Source organism: Hemiscyllium ocellatum, chromosome 3 (genome assembly GCF_020745735.1).
Source record: "Hemiscyllium ocellatum isolate sHemOce1 chromosome 3, sHemOce1.pat.X.cur, whole genome shotgun sequence".
Lineage (NCBI taxonomy): Eukaryota > Metazoa > Chordata > Chondrichthyes > Orectolobiformes > Hemiscylliidae > Hemiscyllium > Hemiscyllium ocellatum.
In genome coordinates, this window is record NC_083403.1 from 48997423 (window position 1) to 49017005 (window position 19583).

The following is a 19583-nucleotide window of genomic DNA, read 5'->3' on the forward strand; positions in this document are numbered from 1 at the left end:
GGTCATCTTAATTTTAATATTCTTGACCAGTACGTGTCAAGCTTGGCTCCCACTATGGTCTCATTTTGTGGCCTGAAAATTGTCATGATCTCTTAGCGAATAGTGGGGACAAGCGATTTATGACAGCTGGGAGAGAAGTCTGTTGCTGCCTCAGGGCTCACAACCCAACATTAGTCCTGACACCCACCTTGGGATGTTCTGCTTAAGATGGGGGATAATTATACTTGAAACTTTAACCCAAGTTAATGTGAAAGTGCTCTACATGCCCTGATCCTCTTAAGATTAAAACTAAAAAAAAATCTGGCTGTGTCTCAAAAAATCCCCCACCAAAAGAAATAATGAAACATTATGTAAATTACTCAAAAAGCAATGCTGATACTGTTAAAACAGAGCACGCAAGAACATGACAGGAAACTAGAAAATTGCCTAAATTTAACGCAACGCAGTAATTTTTTAAAAAAAACACAGATATGTTTCAAATAGCCATGAAGCATCATTTAAAAACATGCCTCGTCTCAAGTGGAGCAGCTACAACACTGTGCCTATGTTTCTAATAAAATGAGTTCCTGGAAACAAAGAACAAAAGGAAAGTTCTGAATCTGAAAAAAGAATCATAATCACATCACACTCACTCATCTTCCAGTTGTGATGGACTTCAACAGCAGTGATTGAAATCCACAATGATGCCATGGGGTTGGAGGGTTCCAAGGCAGAAGATGGAGGACCCTCCAGCCCCATGGTATCAATTTCAATTTCACTAGTTGCCTCATTTCCCTCCCCCTCCCCGCCCCCACCTTATCCCAGTTCTAACCTTCCAGCTCAGCACCAGCCTCATGACCTGTCCAACCTGTCCATCTTCCTTGCCACCTATCCACTCCACTTTTCCCTCCAACCCATCACCATTACCCCCACCTCCCTCCATCTATCGTACTCTCAGCTACCTTACCCCACCCCACCCCCAACTCCTCCCATTTATCGCTCCATTCCCAAGGCTCCCAACCTCATTCCTGATGAAGGGTTTTTACCCGAAACATCGATTTTCCTGTTCCTCGGATGTTACCTGACGTGCTGAGCTTTTCCAGCACTACATTCTTGGCTGTAATTCAATCCAGACTATGTCCCTCAGTATACAATTCAGCCAGAGAGAAACAGTCAAGAAGCAGATCTCACCGATATAAGGTAACTGGCAAAAGAACCAAAGACAACATTGTGGAAAAATTTTCTTACGCAGCAAGCAATCGTGTTATGAAAAACGCTGTCGAGAGTGTGCTGCTGGAAAAGCACTGCAGATTAGGCAGCATCCAAGGAGCAGGCAAATCGATAAGCCCTTAATCAGGATGGAGGTTTGTGGACTGACAGGCTGAGAGATAAATGGGAGGGGCATGGGGCCGGAGGGAAGGAAGGTAGCTGAGAATGAAATAGGTAGATGTAGGTGGGGGAAGAAAGTGATAGGTTGGAGAGGATAGATGGGAAAGACGATGGACAGGTCAAGTGGTGGTGCCAAGTTGGATGCTTGGGACCGGGATAAGGTGGGGGGGTGAAGAGGGGAAACTGGAGAAATCCACATTAATCCTGTGGGGTTGCAGGGTCCCAAGGCGGAAGATGAGGCATTCTTCCTTCAGGTGTCAGGTGGTTAGGGTTTGGCAATGGAGGACACCCAGGACTCTCAAGTGCTTGATGGTGGAAGGGGGAGTTGAAATGTTCAGCCACAGGGCGGAGGGGTTGTTTGTTGCGGGTGTCCCAAAGATGTTCTCTGAAACGATCTACAAATTGCACATTGGGTGCAACGGATACAGTAGATGACAGCGATGGAGGTACATGTAAATTTCTGTCAGATGTGGGAGGATCCTTTGGGGCCTTGGATGGACATGTGGGCGCGGGATGTGTGGGCGCAGGTTTTGGCAATTCTTGTGGTGGTTTCCCGGTCCCAAGCCTCCAACTCGGCACCGCCCTTTTGACCTGTCCATCACCTTTCCCATCTATCCGTTTCACCCTCCTCTCCGGCCTATCACCTTCTCCCCTACCTTCATCTACCCATCCCATTCTCAGCTACCTTCCTCCCAGCCCCTCCTCCCTCCCATTTATTTCAGCCCCCCCCCCCCCCCACAATCCACGAGCCTCGTTCCTGATGAAGGGCTTATGCCCGAAATGTCACTTCTCCTGCTCCTCGGATGCTGCCTAACCTGCTGTGCTTTTCCAGCACCACACTCCCAACTGTGATCTCCAGCATCTGCAGTCCTCACATTCTACTTCTGAAATACACTGGTCGAGTTTGATAAAGACAACTGGGGGCTTTTGAAAGGGAACTGGATAACTAAAAAGAAACAAAAATTCAGACTTTCAGTGAAAGGGTGTGGTAGTGAGATTAGCTGAGTTGCTCTTGCAAAGAACTGGAAATGACATGATCTATTCTATACTTTTATGACTCCATTACAGAGTTCATGGATTACTACATTTCCATATCTGCCATCTGTGATTTGAGACAATAACACAAAGTCCCCTCTACTTGCTTCAGTAGATATGAAAGATCCCCGAACACTGAGTGATGATGATGAGATGGGGATTTTCTAGCAATATTCGATACTCAATAAATACCAGATTGATTGGTTATTCAATCATTTGCTGTTCATGAGGAATGGTGGTCACAAAATGACAGCCATTTTTGTTTATATAACAGTGATTGAAATACAAGAGCATTATGTTAGCTGCAAGAACTTCTGCATTTTCTGAATATGTGATAAGGTTGAATCAAATCCCATGCTTGTCAGCCCTTTTTTATTTATTCATGCGTTGTGGACATCGCTGGCTGGCCAAAATTTATTGTCCGTCTTTGCATTTTAGAAGATAGTGGTGAACTACCTCTTGAACCGCTGCAGACCACGTGCAGCAGGTTGACTCACAATGCCAGAATTCCAGGATTTGGAATTCTGATAATGAAGGAACAGCAATATATTTCCAAGTCAGAATGGTAAGTCGTTTGGATGGAAACTTGAAGGTGTTGGTGTTCCCATGTATCTGCTGCCTTTGTTCTTCTAGACGGAAGTAGCCATGGAGTTGGAAGTAGCCGGAGGGTCTCTGGTGCAGTTCTGCAGTGCATCTTGTGGATAGTACACACTGATTCTACTGACCGTCGCTGATCAAAGAAGTTGATGTCTGTGGATGTGGTGCCAATCAAGTAGGCTGCTTTGTGTCAAGTTTCTTGAGTGTTGTTGGAGCTGCACCCATCCAAGCAAGTGGGGAGTATTCCATTAGACTCCTGCCTAGATGATGGACAGGCTTTGGGGAGTCAGGAGATGTGGTACTTGCTGCAGTACTGCCTCTGACCTGCTGTTGTAGCCACTGTGTTTATGTAGCGAGTCCAGTTGAGTGCCTGGTCAAGTGACCTCCAGAATGTGGGGGATTCAGTGACAGTAACACCACTGAATGTCAAGGGATGTGGTTAGATTGTCTCTTATTAATGATATTCTTTGTGTGGCATGAATGTTAATTGTCACTTGTCAGCTCAAGCCTGGATATTGTACATGGAACATGGATTTTGTTCACTATCTGAGGAGTTGTGAACAATGCTGAATATTGTACAATCATTGGTAACAATCCCCACTTCTGACCTTATGATGGAGGGAAGGTCACTGATAAAACAGCTGAAGATGGCTGGGCCTAGGATACTACCCCGAGGAGCTCTTGCAGAGATGTCCTGCAACTGAGATGACTGACCTTCAACAACCACAACCATCTGCCTATGTACCAAGTATGACTCTGACCACTTCAGAGTTTGTCCCTGATATCTATTGATTCCAGTTTTTCTAGGGCACCTTGATGCTACACTCAGTTGAATGTGGCCTTGATGTCAAAGGCTATCATTCTCACTTCACCACTGGAATTCAATTCTTTGCTCCATATTTTAATCAAGGCTGTAACGAGGTCAGGAGCTGAGTGGCCCTGACAGAATGCAAACTGGACGTAATTGAGCAGGCTATTGCTGAGCAGGTGTTGTGTAAACAGTATTATTGATAACACCTTTCATCACTTTACCTACGATTGAAGGGAGACTGCTGGAGTGGTAATTAGCTGGACTGGATTTATTCTGCTTTTTGTGTACTCGACCTTTCCACATTGTCAGACAGGTGCCAGTGTTCTAAGTAGGAGAAAGTGAGGACTGCAGATGCTGTAGATCAGAGTCGAGTGTGTGGTGCTGGACAAGCACAGCAGGTCATGCATCTAAGGAGCAGGAGTATCGATGTTTCATGCATAAGCCCTTCATCAGTGTTATTACTGTACAGGAAGAGTTTGGCTAGAGGACCAACAAGATGTGGAGCATAATTCTTAAGTACTTTTGCCAGAATGTTGTCAGGGCCCATAGCCTTTGCATTATCTAGTGCCACCAACCATTTCTACATATCACCTAGAGTGAATTGCATTAGCTGAAAACTCACAGCTCAGTTGGAAGCACTTTTATATCTGAGTGACAAGGTTCCAAACTTAAATTCCACTCCAAAACTTGAGCACAAAATCAAGGTTAACATTACAGTGCAATACTTGGGTAGTTCTGTACTGTCGCAAGTGTCTTTTTTTAGATGAGATGAAAAGCTGATGCCCCATCTGGCTGCTCAAGAGTGTAAAAGATCCTATAATGGCATAACTCTGAAGAAGAGCATCATGCTTGGTACTTGACTAATATCAAATCCTCAATCAAAACCAGATTATCTGGTTATTGTCTTATTGCTGACTGTTTGAGTTTGCTGGGTGCTCTATAAAGTAACAGTGACATTTCAGAAAATCTTAACTGGCCATAAACACTTTGAGACAGTTGGTAGTCATGAAAAGGGCTCCATAAACGTAAATCATCCTTTCAAGATATGTTCCAAAATGCATATTAAAATTTTCCAAGGAGGAGCTTTTATTTTAAAATTAAAATGATTACATGAATATAATTATACGCTGTTCCTAAATTCCTTTATCAGTTTCCAAGTGGAACTTCTCTCAAACAAGCTTGCCATCAACACAGAAGTATGTGTACAATCTGTGCATAATATCAAAAAGATTAGAGATGTTTGTGCCTCCCTCTCCCTGCCTCTGCAAAGTGATCGATCTCAAAAGCTAAGTATTGCCCTAACTAGCCTAAAAAGGGAAGACTTCAGTAGACTTCAATCATCTAGTTTGCATCACACTGACTGACACATGTTCCTCTCTCTTTTGCAGATAAAGGCAAACACAAGAGAGGCACCCAACCAGAGGGGACCAATGCGACTGCACATCATTCCCCCTAATGAAGGAGAGAGTGGTCACCATTAGTACAGAGACACCCAGGTCAACAAGAGGACTCAAAGATGACTGTATTTTCATACACATTTTCTCACTCTGCACTAGCCCTCAACTCAATCTTTTGAGATGCAGACTGAAGGTAGCTTGAAATCCTCGTTTAAATTTCCTAAACAACTGTCAATCTATCATGCCTTTCTACTTTCAGACATACAAAAACTACAACTTGGCCAAGCAATGATGCACAAGTTAGAAATGGAAGCAGTTGATAAAGAAGAAACACTGTTAGTTGCGCAATCCACTGCAATTGTCTGCTCAGAAACTTACAACAAACACTTGAGAAGATAGTGTACAGGAAAAATCTGCACATGGTATAACACCAAGCACATGGCTTGCATCCAGGGCAGGCAGGAAGTATAGCATAGGTGTTAGGTCACTAGCATGCAATATTTCACCAGCTCTGCCACACAGGACTCAGATGCAGACCTCAACAGGGGAACACTTAGAAAAATGCTAATGAATACTCATACCCAAATGTTTTTGAAGAATTTATCAGCCTGTCAAAAATCGTGCAGTCACTTCAAGGGGCATGAAGGTGTTCAGCACCAATCTTGCAGATGTCAAGACCATCCTTCCCAGCATGGAAGTGGTGGCCAACTCCAGCTTAACATGTGGACTCAACTATACTGCACTGCTTGATGCCCAATGTCTCAATGTAACTTGCAGAACACGTTGAAGTTACATGGTTAAATAGCAATGACTAATAAATGCTGATCAGCCTCTGACATCCATACCCCACAAATATTTTTTGTTTTAAAAAGGTCTGACAGCGCAAGCTCCAGCAAAGTCATATAAGTGCACCCTATTGCCACCTGGCTTTGGATACCACTGAGTAAAGAATCTTACACGGCCCCACAGTAGTTCTCCAACACATTTCTAAAACTGCTGAGTTGCCACCAGATAAAAGCATAAACTTCCTGACCTCTCTCAAGACGACAGCATCCCACATCACACCACTGCTCACCAGGCAGCCAATTCAGACTACAGCTATGCATGTTAGATTAGATTAGATTAGATTAGATTAGATTAGGTTCGATTGGCCCAACAATCCACACTGATCCTCTGAAGAGTAACCCACCGGGACCCATTTCCCTCTAACTAATGCATCTAACGCTATGGGCAATTTAGAATGGCCAATTCACCTGACCTGCACATAGAGTCATAGAAATGTACAGCATGGAAACAGACCCTTCGGTCCAACCCGTCCATGCCGACCAGATATCCCAACCCAACCTAGTCCCACCTGCCAGTGCCTGGCCCACATCCCTCCAAACCCTTCCTATTTCATATACCCATTCAAATGCCTCTTAAATGTTGCAATTGTACCAGCTGCCACCACATCCTCTGGCAGATCATTCCATACATGTACCACCCTCTGCATGAAAAAGTTGCCGCTTAGGTCTCTTTTATATCTTTCCCCTCTCACCCTAAATTATGCCCTCTAGTTCTGGACTCCCCAACCCCAGGGAAAAGACTTTGTCTATTTATCCTATCCACGCCCCTCATAATTTTGTGAACCTCTATAAGGTCACCCCTCAGCCTCCAATGCTCCAGGGAAAAGAGCCACAGCCTGTTCAGCCTCTCCCTGCAGCTCAGATGCTCAGATCATCCAACCCTGGCAACATCCTTGTAAATCTTTTCTGAACCCTTTCAAGTTTCACAACATCTTTCCGATAGGAAGGAGACCAGAATTGCATGCAATATTCCAACAGTGGTCTAACCAATGTCCTGTACAGCCGCAACATGACCTCCCAACTCCTATACTCAATACTCTGACCAATAAAGGAAAGCATACCAAACGCCTTCTTCACTATCCTATCTACCTGCAACTCCACTTTTAAGAAGGTATGAACCTGCACTCCAAGGTCTCTTTGTTCAACACTCCCTACGACCTTACCATTAAGTGTATAAGTCCTGCTAACATTTGCTCTGGGTTGGAAACCTGAGCACGAGGAGGAAACCCATGCAGACACGGGGAGAACATACAAACTCCGCACAGTCACCCGAGGCTGGAATCAAACCTGGGTCCCTGGCGCTATGAGGCAGCAGTGCTAACCACTGAGTCACCATGCCGCCCATGGTGAGGTCTTCTCAGCCCAGAAATGTTTTAAATCATCTCGCAAGGTAGTTTACAGCCTTCTTTCAGTCATGATGCCGTCACTGAGAGAGACACGCAAAAACGTATGGAAGAAAGGCAATAACAGACTGCAAAAGGATGAGAGGACTTTTGCATGAAATAGGTTAAATATTTTGACTTTTAAATTTGGTTTGGAATGTTAGTTTTGAGTAGCTTATATTGGAGCATTGCAGTCAAGAGGTTGCTGTGATGGTCAGTGGTCGGCGCCAGTGAGAAAGTTAGATGTTTTTGATTGGAGTGTGAGGGTTGTATTCACAGTCAGATGAACCTATCATGCATAGCCATCTGTAGTTTTTGGTACTTCATTCATTCCTCTTCCTCAGTTGTCAAGAATTCAAATGGTCTTGCACAACTCATAACGCCTGCTGCACATGAGAAAAATGGTTTTGCACCAGAGTCATGAATCAGGTAGTCAGGGTAGCGTGGATCATGCAAAAGCAACAATGGACAGCTGTAGCAAAATGACATAATGAATGCTGGCAATACCAGGCACTGATCTGCAGAATGTACTGAATATAGTTACACAATGGCTATACATTGTGGGAGTAGAACCCCTTCCAGCTGCATACAGGACAAGGCTGAAATTGCAAGTACCACCTGAAATGTAACATGCACAGAGTCAATGGAATCTTATAACATGGGAAGCCCACTATCCTAGCAAAACTGTACATTCACTCCACTGCTTCTCTGGCACAGACTGAAACTTATTCCATTTTTCTCTCATACACAGCCAAGTAACCTTTGTTATACAGTAGCAGGCAGCAAACCGCATGGTATTATAAATGTCACTTACATCAGCCAAAGGGCCCAACATGAAAACTACTCATGGCCATGGTCATCTCCACTTCCACTTGCAATATTATTCTCACCACACTCAAACTGCACAACTGCCAGCAATAGTTTGGAGGTTTCAACAAAAACGTATTTAGTGAAATGCAAATGTCACACATGGTGCTTCCCACTGAAGGTGAAGAGAATTGTTCCCTTAGACAGTAAATAGATATAGTCCCCTGCTAAGAGCCTGTCCAACTATTTTCTTTTTAAATGACTTGCTCAATTTAGTATTACCTTTGCTTATTGTCCCCATCACACTGCAGACCAGGAGAAATAAACTAATGCGCCTGCGGCTAGGAAGCAAATTACCTGAGCAGAACCCCTGAAGTAAAAACCAGATTCTTCACATATTCCACAGCACACTCCACGAATGTTATCAAATTTAAATGGTAGGAACCTTGAAATACTTTTACAGGTTAGCAATAGCCAGCAAATATCAATGAGTAGCTAAGATAAAGGTGATTACTGATCCTTTTAAATAGGACAATCAGGGAGATATTTCTTGTTGCTGAACATGTGCAGCCAAGCAAGTTTAAAGGAGATTATCTTGTCACAAATGGCATTAGATTAGATTACTTACAGTGTGGAAACAGGCCCTTCGGCCCAACAAGTCCACACCGACCCGCCGAAGCGTAACCCACCCATACCCCTACATTTTACCCTTACCTAACACTACGGGCAATTTAGCATGGCCAATTCACCTGACCCGCACATTTTTGGACTGTGGGAGGAAACCGGAGCACCCGGAGGAAACCCACGCAGACACGGGGAGAACGTGCAAACTCCACACAGTCAGTCGCCTGAGGCGGGAATTGAACCCAGGTCCCTGGCGCTGTGAGGCAGCAGTGCTAACCACTGTGCCACCGTGCCGCCCCATTGCTGGAGTCAACTCAGTATTAGGTTCTGTCAGCTCTGTATACTTCCATTGCACACACTCAAGCAGCTGCACTAAACCCAAAAAGATATTCACCACAATCTACACCAAAAATATGCACTCTCAGCATGGACCCAAAACAAAACCCATATTGCTGAAAAAAAACTTTACAAATTCAGTTTGCAGCACTTTTTTGACAGTGCAGACGTATGTGTTTTTTACTGATTTAATCCATTCTATCTTTAACCGAGTAGCACTTACAATAATCAGTGGATTCCCAAATTTTGAATATGTTATCTTTCACTGAATAGATATTCTCAAAAATATAGCAAGACATCTACTCAGTAAAAAATGTTTTAAAAAAATTTCCCAATTCCAAATACATGTTGTTCAGGCTCCTGATCCATTGATCATTGTCCTCTTTACAGGGTTAGGAGGTAGAGTAGGGGGCTGAGCCTGGGTGGGATGCTCTTCAGAGGTCTGGTGATTTGATGGGCTGAATGGCCTCTTTCCACACAATAGCATTCAATGATTCTTATGAGAAACTTCAGTTATGAGGATAGATTGAAGAGGTTGGGATTGTTCTCCCCAAACAGAAAGTGGCTCTGAGGAGATTTGATCAAGATTATCAAAGCCATGAGCTGGACAGAGCAAACAGGGAGAAGCTGCTCCTGCTCATAAAACAAAAAAAAAGAGGATATAGATTTCAAGTGGTACGCAAAACAAGGGTGATGTGAGAAAAAAATGTTTTCATACAGTAGCAATGCACTGCCTGGAAATGTAATGGAGGCAGGTTCAACTAAAGCATTCAAGTGGGCAATGGACAATTATTTAGTTAGAAATGGTGTGCAGGGATAGAAGGGAAAAGGTAGGAGACTGGTACTAGGTAATGGAACAAGCACAAGCACAATGGGATGATTGGCTTCCTGCTATGCCTCAACAATTCTGTTTTTGTGACAGTGCATAAAATGAAACACTCGGACAAAAGGTGTTATTTTTCAGCAAAGCTCATATGTCTGTCAAATATCCAAGTTTGGCAGTCATTTCAGTTTTCAATTTTGTATAAGAATTCAGCACTGCGTTCAGCTTGGATCACCATTATTGTTGCATTTTCGGTAACCAACGAAACCAATGATTTGCATACAAACAGATGATTAACCTGTAACATGACTCTCACTTTTTTTCCATTCCATATGTGATCAGAAGCTTGTGCTCAGATACTGAATGAAATAAAATAATAAAAATGAAATTCTATCACAGGACTGCTCTGATAGACTTGTTTCAGCTTGCTCCTGCCCCTATGAACTTACTTTGCCTGTCATAAATATTTTTCTCCCTTGGTCCAATTTCTTCCCACCTATATCACAACCCTTTTGACACCTGACCTCATTTCAAAAATTTCCAATTTATTAGACCTGAATCCTCCCTACCAAGAGGGCATAGGTTTAGGGTGAGAGGGGAAAGATATAAAAGAGACCTACGGGGCAACTATTTCGTGCAGAGGATGGTACATGTATGGAATGAGCTGCCAGAGGAAGTGGTGGAGGCTGGTATAATTGCAACATTTAAAAGGCATTTGGATGGATATATGAATAGGAAGGATTTGGAGGGATATGGGCCAGGTGCTGGCAGTTGGGATTAGATTGGTTTGGGATATCTGGTCGGCATGGACGGGTTGGACCGAACGGTCTGTTTCCATGCTGTACATCTCTATGACTCTATGAAGGTTCAAACTTTCTACACCTCAAGTCACCAGGACATCTCTGGGTTCTCCATTTCATTCTTAAACAGAGACTGAATAGGTTTTCACCACCATCCCCATCTCCCTGGCCAAACCCATTCTTGTATTTGTCTATTTTCACAGAATCATTTTCTTCTTTAATTCATTCCACTTCCTCCAAATGGTGCTGCTCTGGGTATCCATACATATCCTTGTTCTGCTGCTTTTATTTTCGGTTTCACCTGTTGTCTTCTGTTTTGATAATGCGACGTTCAACAAGTGCTTCGTATGCACCCTCCTTTTCCCTGAACCAAGTTAATCTCTTCACTACCCCATCCAACCCTTCCCCAGACTGACAGGGTCCGCAGCAATAGTAGTAACATTTCCTGTATTTCAAAACTTTCCCAAGTAGTCAAAGAAGATGTAAACACCTACCCATTTCTCACTGTCCATGGCCCTAAAACTGCTTGTAGGTGAGACAGCTACTTATTGATATTTCTTTCAGTTACGTCTACTATATTTGCTATGTTAGGGAGATGAAATAGATTGGATGACTGCCTTGCGAAACACTGCCACTCAGTACACAAGAATGAACCCAAATATCTGGTTGATGACCAGTTTAATGTACCACTTCGTTCCCCTGCTTATGTTTCTGCGGCAGTGTTTTCCAGTGAAATTCAATGTAAGGTCAAAGAGCAGGACCTAATTTTCCAATTTCAACCTTCCAGGTGCAAAGATTTCAACAATCTTAGACCATTAAGCCTGTGCCCAAGTATGATTCTGACTTTTGATCATGTGCTAGTTTGAGTCTTATTTTTCATGTTTATGTTTTTGGACAAAGCTGCTCAATGCACTGGGAAAAATGCTTTGTATGGTCACTTTAACCATTCCCATCTACTGTGTCTTTTATTCCACAACATCTTGAGCATTTTAATCTCTACCTATCCCAGGACCCTACATTTTGTTCTTCTCCCCTTTTCCTTCTTTCAGATGGCATAATACCCAAACTATTTCTACCTTCCTTCACTTCTAAAGATCATATTTGACATTAAACATTCATTCTGTTTCTCTATCCTGAGATGCTACTTGATCTGATTGTCTCCAGGACAATCTGTTTTGACTTCAGATTTCAAGCATCTACAAAGTTGAAAAAAACACTACTTACTTTCCAGGATTAAAATCAAAATTGCAATACTGGAAATCCACCAGTATTTGCAAACCTGAGACAGGACAATCGTTTAATGCAGAAGATCTAAAATTAAAACTTTTTGTTTAATAGTTGCTGATATACATTTCCAGGATTACTAACTTTTGAAAATTTAGTCATGGGATATGGGCTTTGCTAGTAAGGCCTGCTTTTATAGTCTATTCACAAATATCCTAGAGAAGCTGGTGATGGGGTTTAAACCTGAACTGCTCATTCTGTGTATATAGATTAGATGATCCAAATGTGCTATGTACAGAATCATGCAGTCCCAACAGTGGGGACAGGCCATTGGGCCCAACAAGTCCACACCAGCCCTCTGAAGAGTAACCCACCCAGAACATTCCCCTACCCTATTACTCGACATTTACTCCTGACTAGTGCACCTAACCTACACTCCCCTGAACGCTATGGGCAATTTAGCATGGCCAATTCACCTGACCTGCACATCTTTGGATTATGGGAGGAAACTCACACAGACATGGGCAGAAGGTACAAACACCATGCAGGCAGTCACCTAAGGCTGGAATCGAACCTGGGTGCCTGGCACTGTGAGGCAGCAATGCTAACCACTTAGCCACCGTGCCACCCTTACCCCAACCCCCACAGACGAGACATTACATGGACTACAATCAACTCATTATCAGCCACTAACAGTCCACATTAGCAGCTTCTCATTCTCCTGTGCTGACTTTTACCCATTCTTTTATCTGCCCCGATCTGCTGAGTTTTCCCAGCAAATTCTGTTTTTGCTTCTAATTTCCAGCATCCACAGTTCTTTCGGTTTTTTTTGTTTAGAAGTTATTAACAAAACTCTATTAGTTCTGAAATCTCACGTATGCATTTCTTTCATTATCTTTAAAGTGTATTGGTTTTTTTGATGACATGCATGAGTTGGTTGTTATTTTTTTGTCTGGTATCTGCTCATAATTGGGGTGATGTTCCTTCCCTGGGGAATGCCCAGTGTCTGATTAAAGAAAGATTCAGATTAAATGTCATTGCGGTGTTAATGACTTCCACAACTTGTTGATCTGTTGTTGCTTTTTTTTATTTGAATAAAAGCTGCTACTTATTCTGTGCCCCAGTACCACTGCATATCCTTGTCAACACTTTTGCAAGATCACTGCCAATCTGATGACAAATTAAGCAAGAATTTTGCTCAGGAGCTCACGAATCCAACAAACTATTGTACAGCTATCACATCCATTGATTGCTGCATGTCTGTTACAATTCTCAACTTTTCAGGATCCAAGTTAAATTATTTTGCTGACAGTACATGACCTACGTACTTGACTGGGCATCTTCAATTTCATATTTTTCTCCTTTTTACATTTTCTCTCATGTTTTTCCTTCTACTGTTCTGATCACCGACTTTTGCTTTCATTTGCTTATCATCAGCTGTCAGCTCCTCAAACAACACTTTCTTAACCTTATTTTACTTTCCGTGACTTTTTTTAAGGATCTTTTGGGTCAATAAGGCCTTGTGTTCTATTTTGTCTTCCAGACAGTAAATTGTTCCCTTCCTTCTTCTTCAGTTTAGCACCCAACACATCTAGCTCCACTTAGCAGCTACAAGTGTTTCTTAACTAGGAAACTTAAGTTTGTAAAACTGAAAAAGGGAAGATTTTGCACAAAGCAAAAAAAGGAATGGCGCTTGCCATTTGCTGCAGTGTCAACTGCCCAGAGAGCTTGAGGGCCTTTCAGCGCAGGCACACCCACCAGGTCATCCAGCACAGCACCTTCTTCAGGAGAAATATCTGATGTTTGAGAGTGGTTCAAGAAACAGTGAAAGCTCTTTAACCTCATGGAAGGTTAAAGAATTCTTACAACACAGATTCTAAACCAGGAAGCATAAAGCAGAAATTAGATATAAACGATGTACGGAAAGCAAAATAAAAATTAGGAATGAAAGATAGATGACTGAGAAAGGCCTAAGTGTAGGCACAGAAAATTTAAGCATTTGTTTTGAAAAATCACCAATAGTGTACCAATTTTCACAGAAGTGACACCCTCTACACACATAAAAATAAATTATCAGGGCCAATGAGATTGTTAAGCCAGTGTAAATACTAAGCATTTAGTTATAGAGAGAGAGAGAGGGGGAGAGAGAGGGGGGGGGGGGGGAAAGAGAGAGAGGGGGGAGAGAGAGAGAGGGGGAGAGAGAGAGAGAGCGGGAGAGAGAGAGAGCGAGAGCAAAAGAGAGAGAGAGAGAGAGCGAGCGAGCGAGCGAGAGCGAGAGCGAGAGAGAGACATACAGCACAGAAACAGATCTTTCGGTCCAACTCGACCATGTCGCAACCTGACATCCCAGCCTGATCCATTTCTAACAACACCAGCCCTAAACTTAGCTGCCTTAATGTGAGAAAATGATTAACCACTGTAACTTCACATCCTTTCAATAATCTTAATATTGAACCTGTCAGCAAGGTATGGGCAATCTGTAGATCACAAAGGGGGTCCATTTTTAAGTCAATTTATTCACAAGTCAATTTATTTGCAAGTCAGAACATAATACAGGATAATATAAACAGCTGTAAGTACGGAAATATTTAGTTAAAATGACACCTCTATGAGGTTGTGTTCAAAAGTCAAACATTCATAAATCAAGGACCCACTTTAACATTACAGCACAATCTGTGATGTAGTAGGTTAAATCAAGACTATATCTTCTGAATTTCCAGTTTTAACTACAACCTACGATCTAAAGGCTGCTGTCATTTTATCTAACGCAGTTAATTCACTAATGTTAGCCTCACCATTATTCCCAACAATCCAGGCAATAACCTTTTTTTGTTTAAAACTGAATTTATTCATGTAGTCCAGAATCCAAAAGACCAATTTTCAATTACATTACAAATTCAAAATCTCAATATTAAATAACACTGTAAAATCTAAATTCAGTGATTTAACTTTTATATAAAAATATATACTGGTAGTAAATTAACTCATTTGAAATGTATTCAAGTTTTAAAATATTGGCGTATCAATAGCTCGATCAAATCGTTTTAATTTTCTAATATCTGTTAAAATCTTTTACATCCTTTAAATATATAACATTAAGCATGAACAATAAAACATGCCAGTGTCAATTACAGTGACAAATACAATAAGTTCTGCAGAGATTGTATTTCAATGGTAAGTTCACTCCAAAATTTTCAGCTCATGAAATTGCAACTGTAGTGGGCGAATCAAGTCATGTACAACAATGAACTTGAACATACAGTTGTCCAATTTTAATCTATTTACAATCTGACTTTTTTATCAAACTATTTTTGTCAGTTTGCAAGTTGGAGGATGAGATTCAGTGATCGTACAAGAAGTAGGAACAGTAACTGCAATATCATTGGAAGGAAATCCTACAATTTAACAGCTTAACCTACTTCACCATTTCACCAGAGAAGACAAAAAAATGCCTGACTACAATGGCTAACAAGAGGACTAGTCTTAGGTGTGAAACTAGTCCACTCCAGCAGTGTGAAAGAAACAAATTGTAAATTGGCTGTCTATTTTATAGTAATTGTCCTTCAACTGAAGATCACAGAATGATAGTTGGAACCTTGTTTTCCGGTTTTTCTGTTACTTACACTTGATTTGGAGTAAAAAGAAAATATTGGCAATATTTTTGAAGTCAATGGAAAATAGTAACAGACACAGTAAAAGCACTATGGCCAATTTACTGAGAGACAGTTTTGCACTGCTGGAAGAGAAACGTTACCCCCACTATATTTTATTTGATTTTGTGACATCAGCTATGACATAGTAAAATGAAAGTGTCTGCTTATATTTCATAGAGCCGATATGAGACAGTAATGGAAAATAGTAATTCACAACACAACCTTTATGCCCGTCTCATTGATAATTGCTCAGTACAAGATGTATAACACTGATATTTTAGAAGTGAACTTTTGTGCAGTAATTGGTATAAACTTAAGTGATCTTAAAATTGACTATTCCAGACTCTCATACAACTTACATACTTCCAGTGAAATTACTGTTTTGCATGGTTATCAACCGTGATATAAAGGAAGAGCTTAGATATGCAATTTGAGCAAATGCACAGAATAGTGCCGAAAAAACAACCAGTTCCACAGCATCATCAAAAAACACCATTTTTCACCTTTTAGGATCTTATATGTTTTAAAAAATATTAATTCTTGCATTACAGTCTTCTGTAGTGTGGTTTCGCTTGACACCAGAAGCAAATGCAACAAACTTTTGTTAAATGCCCAACTTTAGTGTGGGCAAGAAAGAAAGAAATTCTTGCAAATTGGAAAACTGCTTTTCACTATTAGAATTATAGAAAAATTACAAATACACCAAAGTTGTATTTCTGTAAAATCCAATTAAGAATATTAGAAAAATTAAAAATAAAAATAAAAATCTAACATTTTAATAAAGATTGGTCCAAATGAAGTCATCTTAATACTGCACATGAAGAATGAAGATTATATACACACACATATCCTTGAGATAGAGGTAAAGTTCATCATTATGTCATAATGGATAGTACCCAGTGACTGAACTAAACAAAGGGTGGAAAGTTTGCCAACAACCTTCCGTCTTTTTTAATATGCACCAACAACCTGAAACAACACCTGTAATTGAACAACTTCCCCAAAAATTCAAATGAAGATCCAGTCCAAAACATTCTTCAACACAACAAAAAAAATCCCCCAGTATAAAACAAAGGAAGGCAGCATCATATTAGCCTTAGTCTCTAATAAAAGCTTTCTTCTGGCTAGCCTTTATAATATCATCTGGAGAAGGCGTACTGAAGTCAAATGGTTTTATTTCAAATAAAGGAATCTGATCTTCTCCCTTTGTTTCTGGAACTTGCCTGCTATATAAAAACGTTGTGTGAATATTAAGTAAAGACTTTTTCTTTTTTCTTACAGGATTCTGAAAACATATTGCAAGAGCAAAACAAGATGGTTCAGCACAACAATGTTTTGTCCAAGATGTGGTCCTCGTTCGCTTTGAAAGCTGGTGATTATGAATACTTGTATTCCTATTAAATGTTTTGTAATTTGCCGGCTTTGTATTTTGGAGGTCAGACTTTTGGACAAACATGCTTAGGAGATCAGTGTCCAGTGCACAAGTATTTTGTTGTGTCAGCACATTCAAATCAGTAGATAGCTGCCCTATGGTTTTTCCTGAAGAATGCGGAATTTCACATGTAACAAAATGAGCATCCTTTGCTTTTGAATTTTCAGGCATTTGCTGAGTATTTTCTGTCATCAAATCAAACAGTGACATTTTCCCCATTTCAGAAGTACACATTGGTTTGGATGTTATTAAAGATGACAACGATCCTGTGAATGTATCTGCTGTTGTTTTAGTCTGGCATTCACTGGCTAACTGTGCCAAAGATAAAGACCCTAATGGTAATATTGCACTATGCGCTGATGTTACCGACTGAAACTTAGAAGGAACAGAGGAGGAATCTGAGCTGTTGGGGCTATTTTTTTCATGTTCCTCAATAAGATCAGCTAGAGACGGACTTCCATATTGATGAGAGGACAAATTGTTTCCTCCTGTTATGTCTACAGGACTGCTTTGGGCATTTGTAACCAGAGTATTATTGAGTCCATTACTTTTCTGCTGGTGTTGGTTCAGTTGATCGACAAGACTCAAAGCCCTAAGAGATGAAGTTAAGCAGTCAGGGTTTTGTGCTGGAGCATTTGAAGAGTTAGATGGAAGGTGATTAGCATTTAATGTTGTAAAAGACAGTTTTGAGAGGGACGTTGAGAAAGGTTGCAAAGTTCCTTCAGTATTATTTTGTGTTAATACAGACAATCTTGATATGTCTGACGCAGGCCTGACAGACGGTTCAAAATTCATTACTGGAGGCAATTCTGATACATCACAGAGAGGTAGCATAGTTGTATTCAAATCTTGGTCACTATGTTCACTGGCTTTAATCAGATCTGCAAGATTTATGCCTCTGTCTGAACTTGTTGTAGCCTGGTCAGTCAATGGGCCATTCAACATCTTCACATCTGTCTGTGCCACATTTGGGGCTTCTTGGATCATTTCCAACAAGGAAATGCACTGTGCTGAGGTTTCCTCTCCCTCATTTGCACTTTCATTATTAACAGATTCACAGGCTGCCATGGGAGCAGACACACAACTTAACTCAGATTTGGTCGACAATAGAATACCCAAATCAAAAGCTGAAGAATTATCAGTATCATCTAATAACATTACTGGTAAACGTGAATCTGGGTGTTTAGAATCTACTAGTCTGGATGAATAAAATATATCTCCTTACCTTACGATAGCCAGAAATGGTCAGATAATGAACAAGAAACCAAATAGGATTTCAGAAACCCAAAGGCAATCCCCAATTTTGTCAGATTGGAAGAAGACGAGGCCACAAAAGAAACAAAAGGAAAAAAGGCATTTGTTACTAAAATGACTTTTCAAAAATATAAAATTATCAAAACTAATTAAATAGAAGTAAACTGCTCTGGATGCTACAATCTAAAATGAAAATACAATATGCAAGAAATATCAGTAGGTCAGGCAGCATCTACAGAAAGAAAAACAAAAGCGAGGTTTAGGTCAAAGGCCTTATTAAAAAAAACATGGACCTAAAACATAATCACCCTTTGTCTCTCTGCAGACGCTGCCTGACGAGCTCATTATTTGGGGTTGAGAAACTTATCAGCCATGATCAAACGGCAAAGTAGACTCGAAGAATCAAACTGCCCAATTTTACTTCTTTTTTTTAAAGAATTCCCAGAGTGTGGAAACAAGCCCTTCGCCCAACAAGTCCACACTGCCACTTCAAAGAATATCCCGCCAGGACCCATTACTCTGCATTTCCCCTAACTGATGCACCTGACTTATACATCCCTGAACACTATGGACAATTTAGCATGGCCAATTCCCCTCACCTGCATATCTCTGGACCGTGGGAGGAAACTGGAGCATCCGGAGGAAACCCATGCAGATACAGGGAGAATATGCAAACTCCACAGATAGTTGCCCAAGGCTGGAATCGAACGCGGGTTCGTTGCAGTGTGAGGCAGCAGTGCTAATTAGTCACTGAGCCACCATGCTGCCCTAAACAGAGTCCCAACAGTATGGAAAGAGGCATTTGGCCCATCAAGTCTGGGTCAAGATTAGAGTGGTGGTGGGGGGAAAGCACAGCAGGTCAAGCACCATCCGAGGAGCAGGAAAATCTGTGTTTCGGGCAAAAGCCCTTCATCAGGAATGAGGGGTGTAGAGGGATTCCTGATGAAGGGCTTTTGCCTGAAATGTCGATTTTCCTGCTCCTCAGATGCTGCCTGACTTGCTGTGCTTTCCCAGCACCACTCTAATCTTGACTCTGAACTCCAGCATCTGCAGTCCCCACTTTCACCATCAAGTCTGCACAGACCCTCCTAACAGCATCACAGCACCCTCAACCATCCTATCCCCATAACCTCACATTTAACATGGCTAACCCATCTGCACATCCCTGGACACTACAGACAACTTAGCATAGCCA

The 19583-nt window shown here is 41.4% G+C and overlaps 1 protein-coding gene across 3 annotated transcripts in view; it reads right to left on the reverse strand.

The window, feature by feature from the left end:
• Positions 1 to 19583, reverse strand: part of hbs1l (HBS1-like translational GTPase) — a 172626-nt gene that overhangs the window by 119379 nt on the left and 33664 nt on the right. Inside the window, exon 5 of one of the 3 annotated variants that reach the window (XM_060849828.1) lies at positions 16497 to 18354. The exons of the other annotated variants lie outside the window; for them this stretch is intronic. Within the exon in view, the coding sequence (XP_060705811.1) occupies positions 16799 to 18354 (1556 nt within the window). The 3' untranslated portion in view covers positions 16497 to 16798. Of the gene's footprint in view, positions 1 to 16496; positions 18355 to 19583 lie in introns of those variants that run through there. 3 annotated transcript variants of the gene reach the window in all.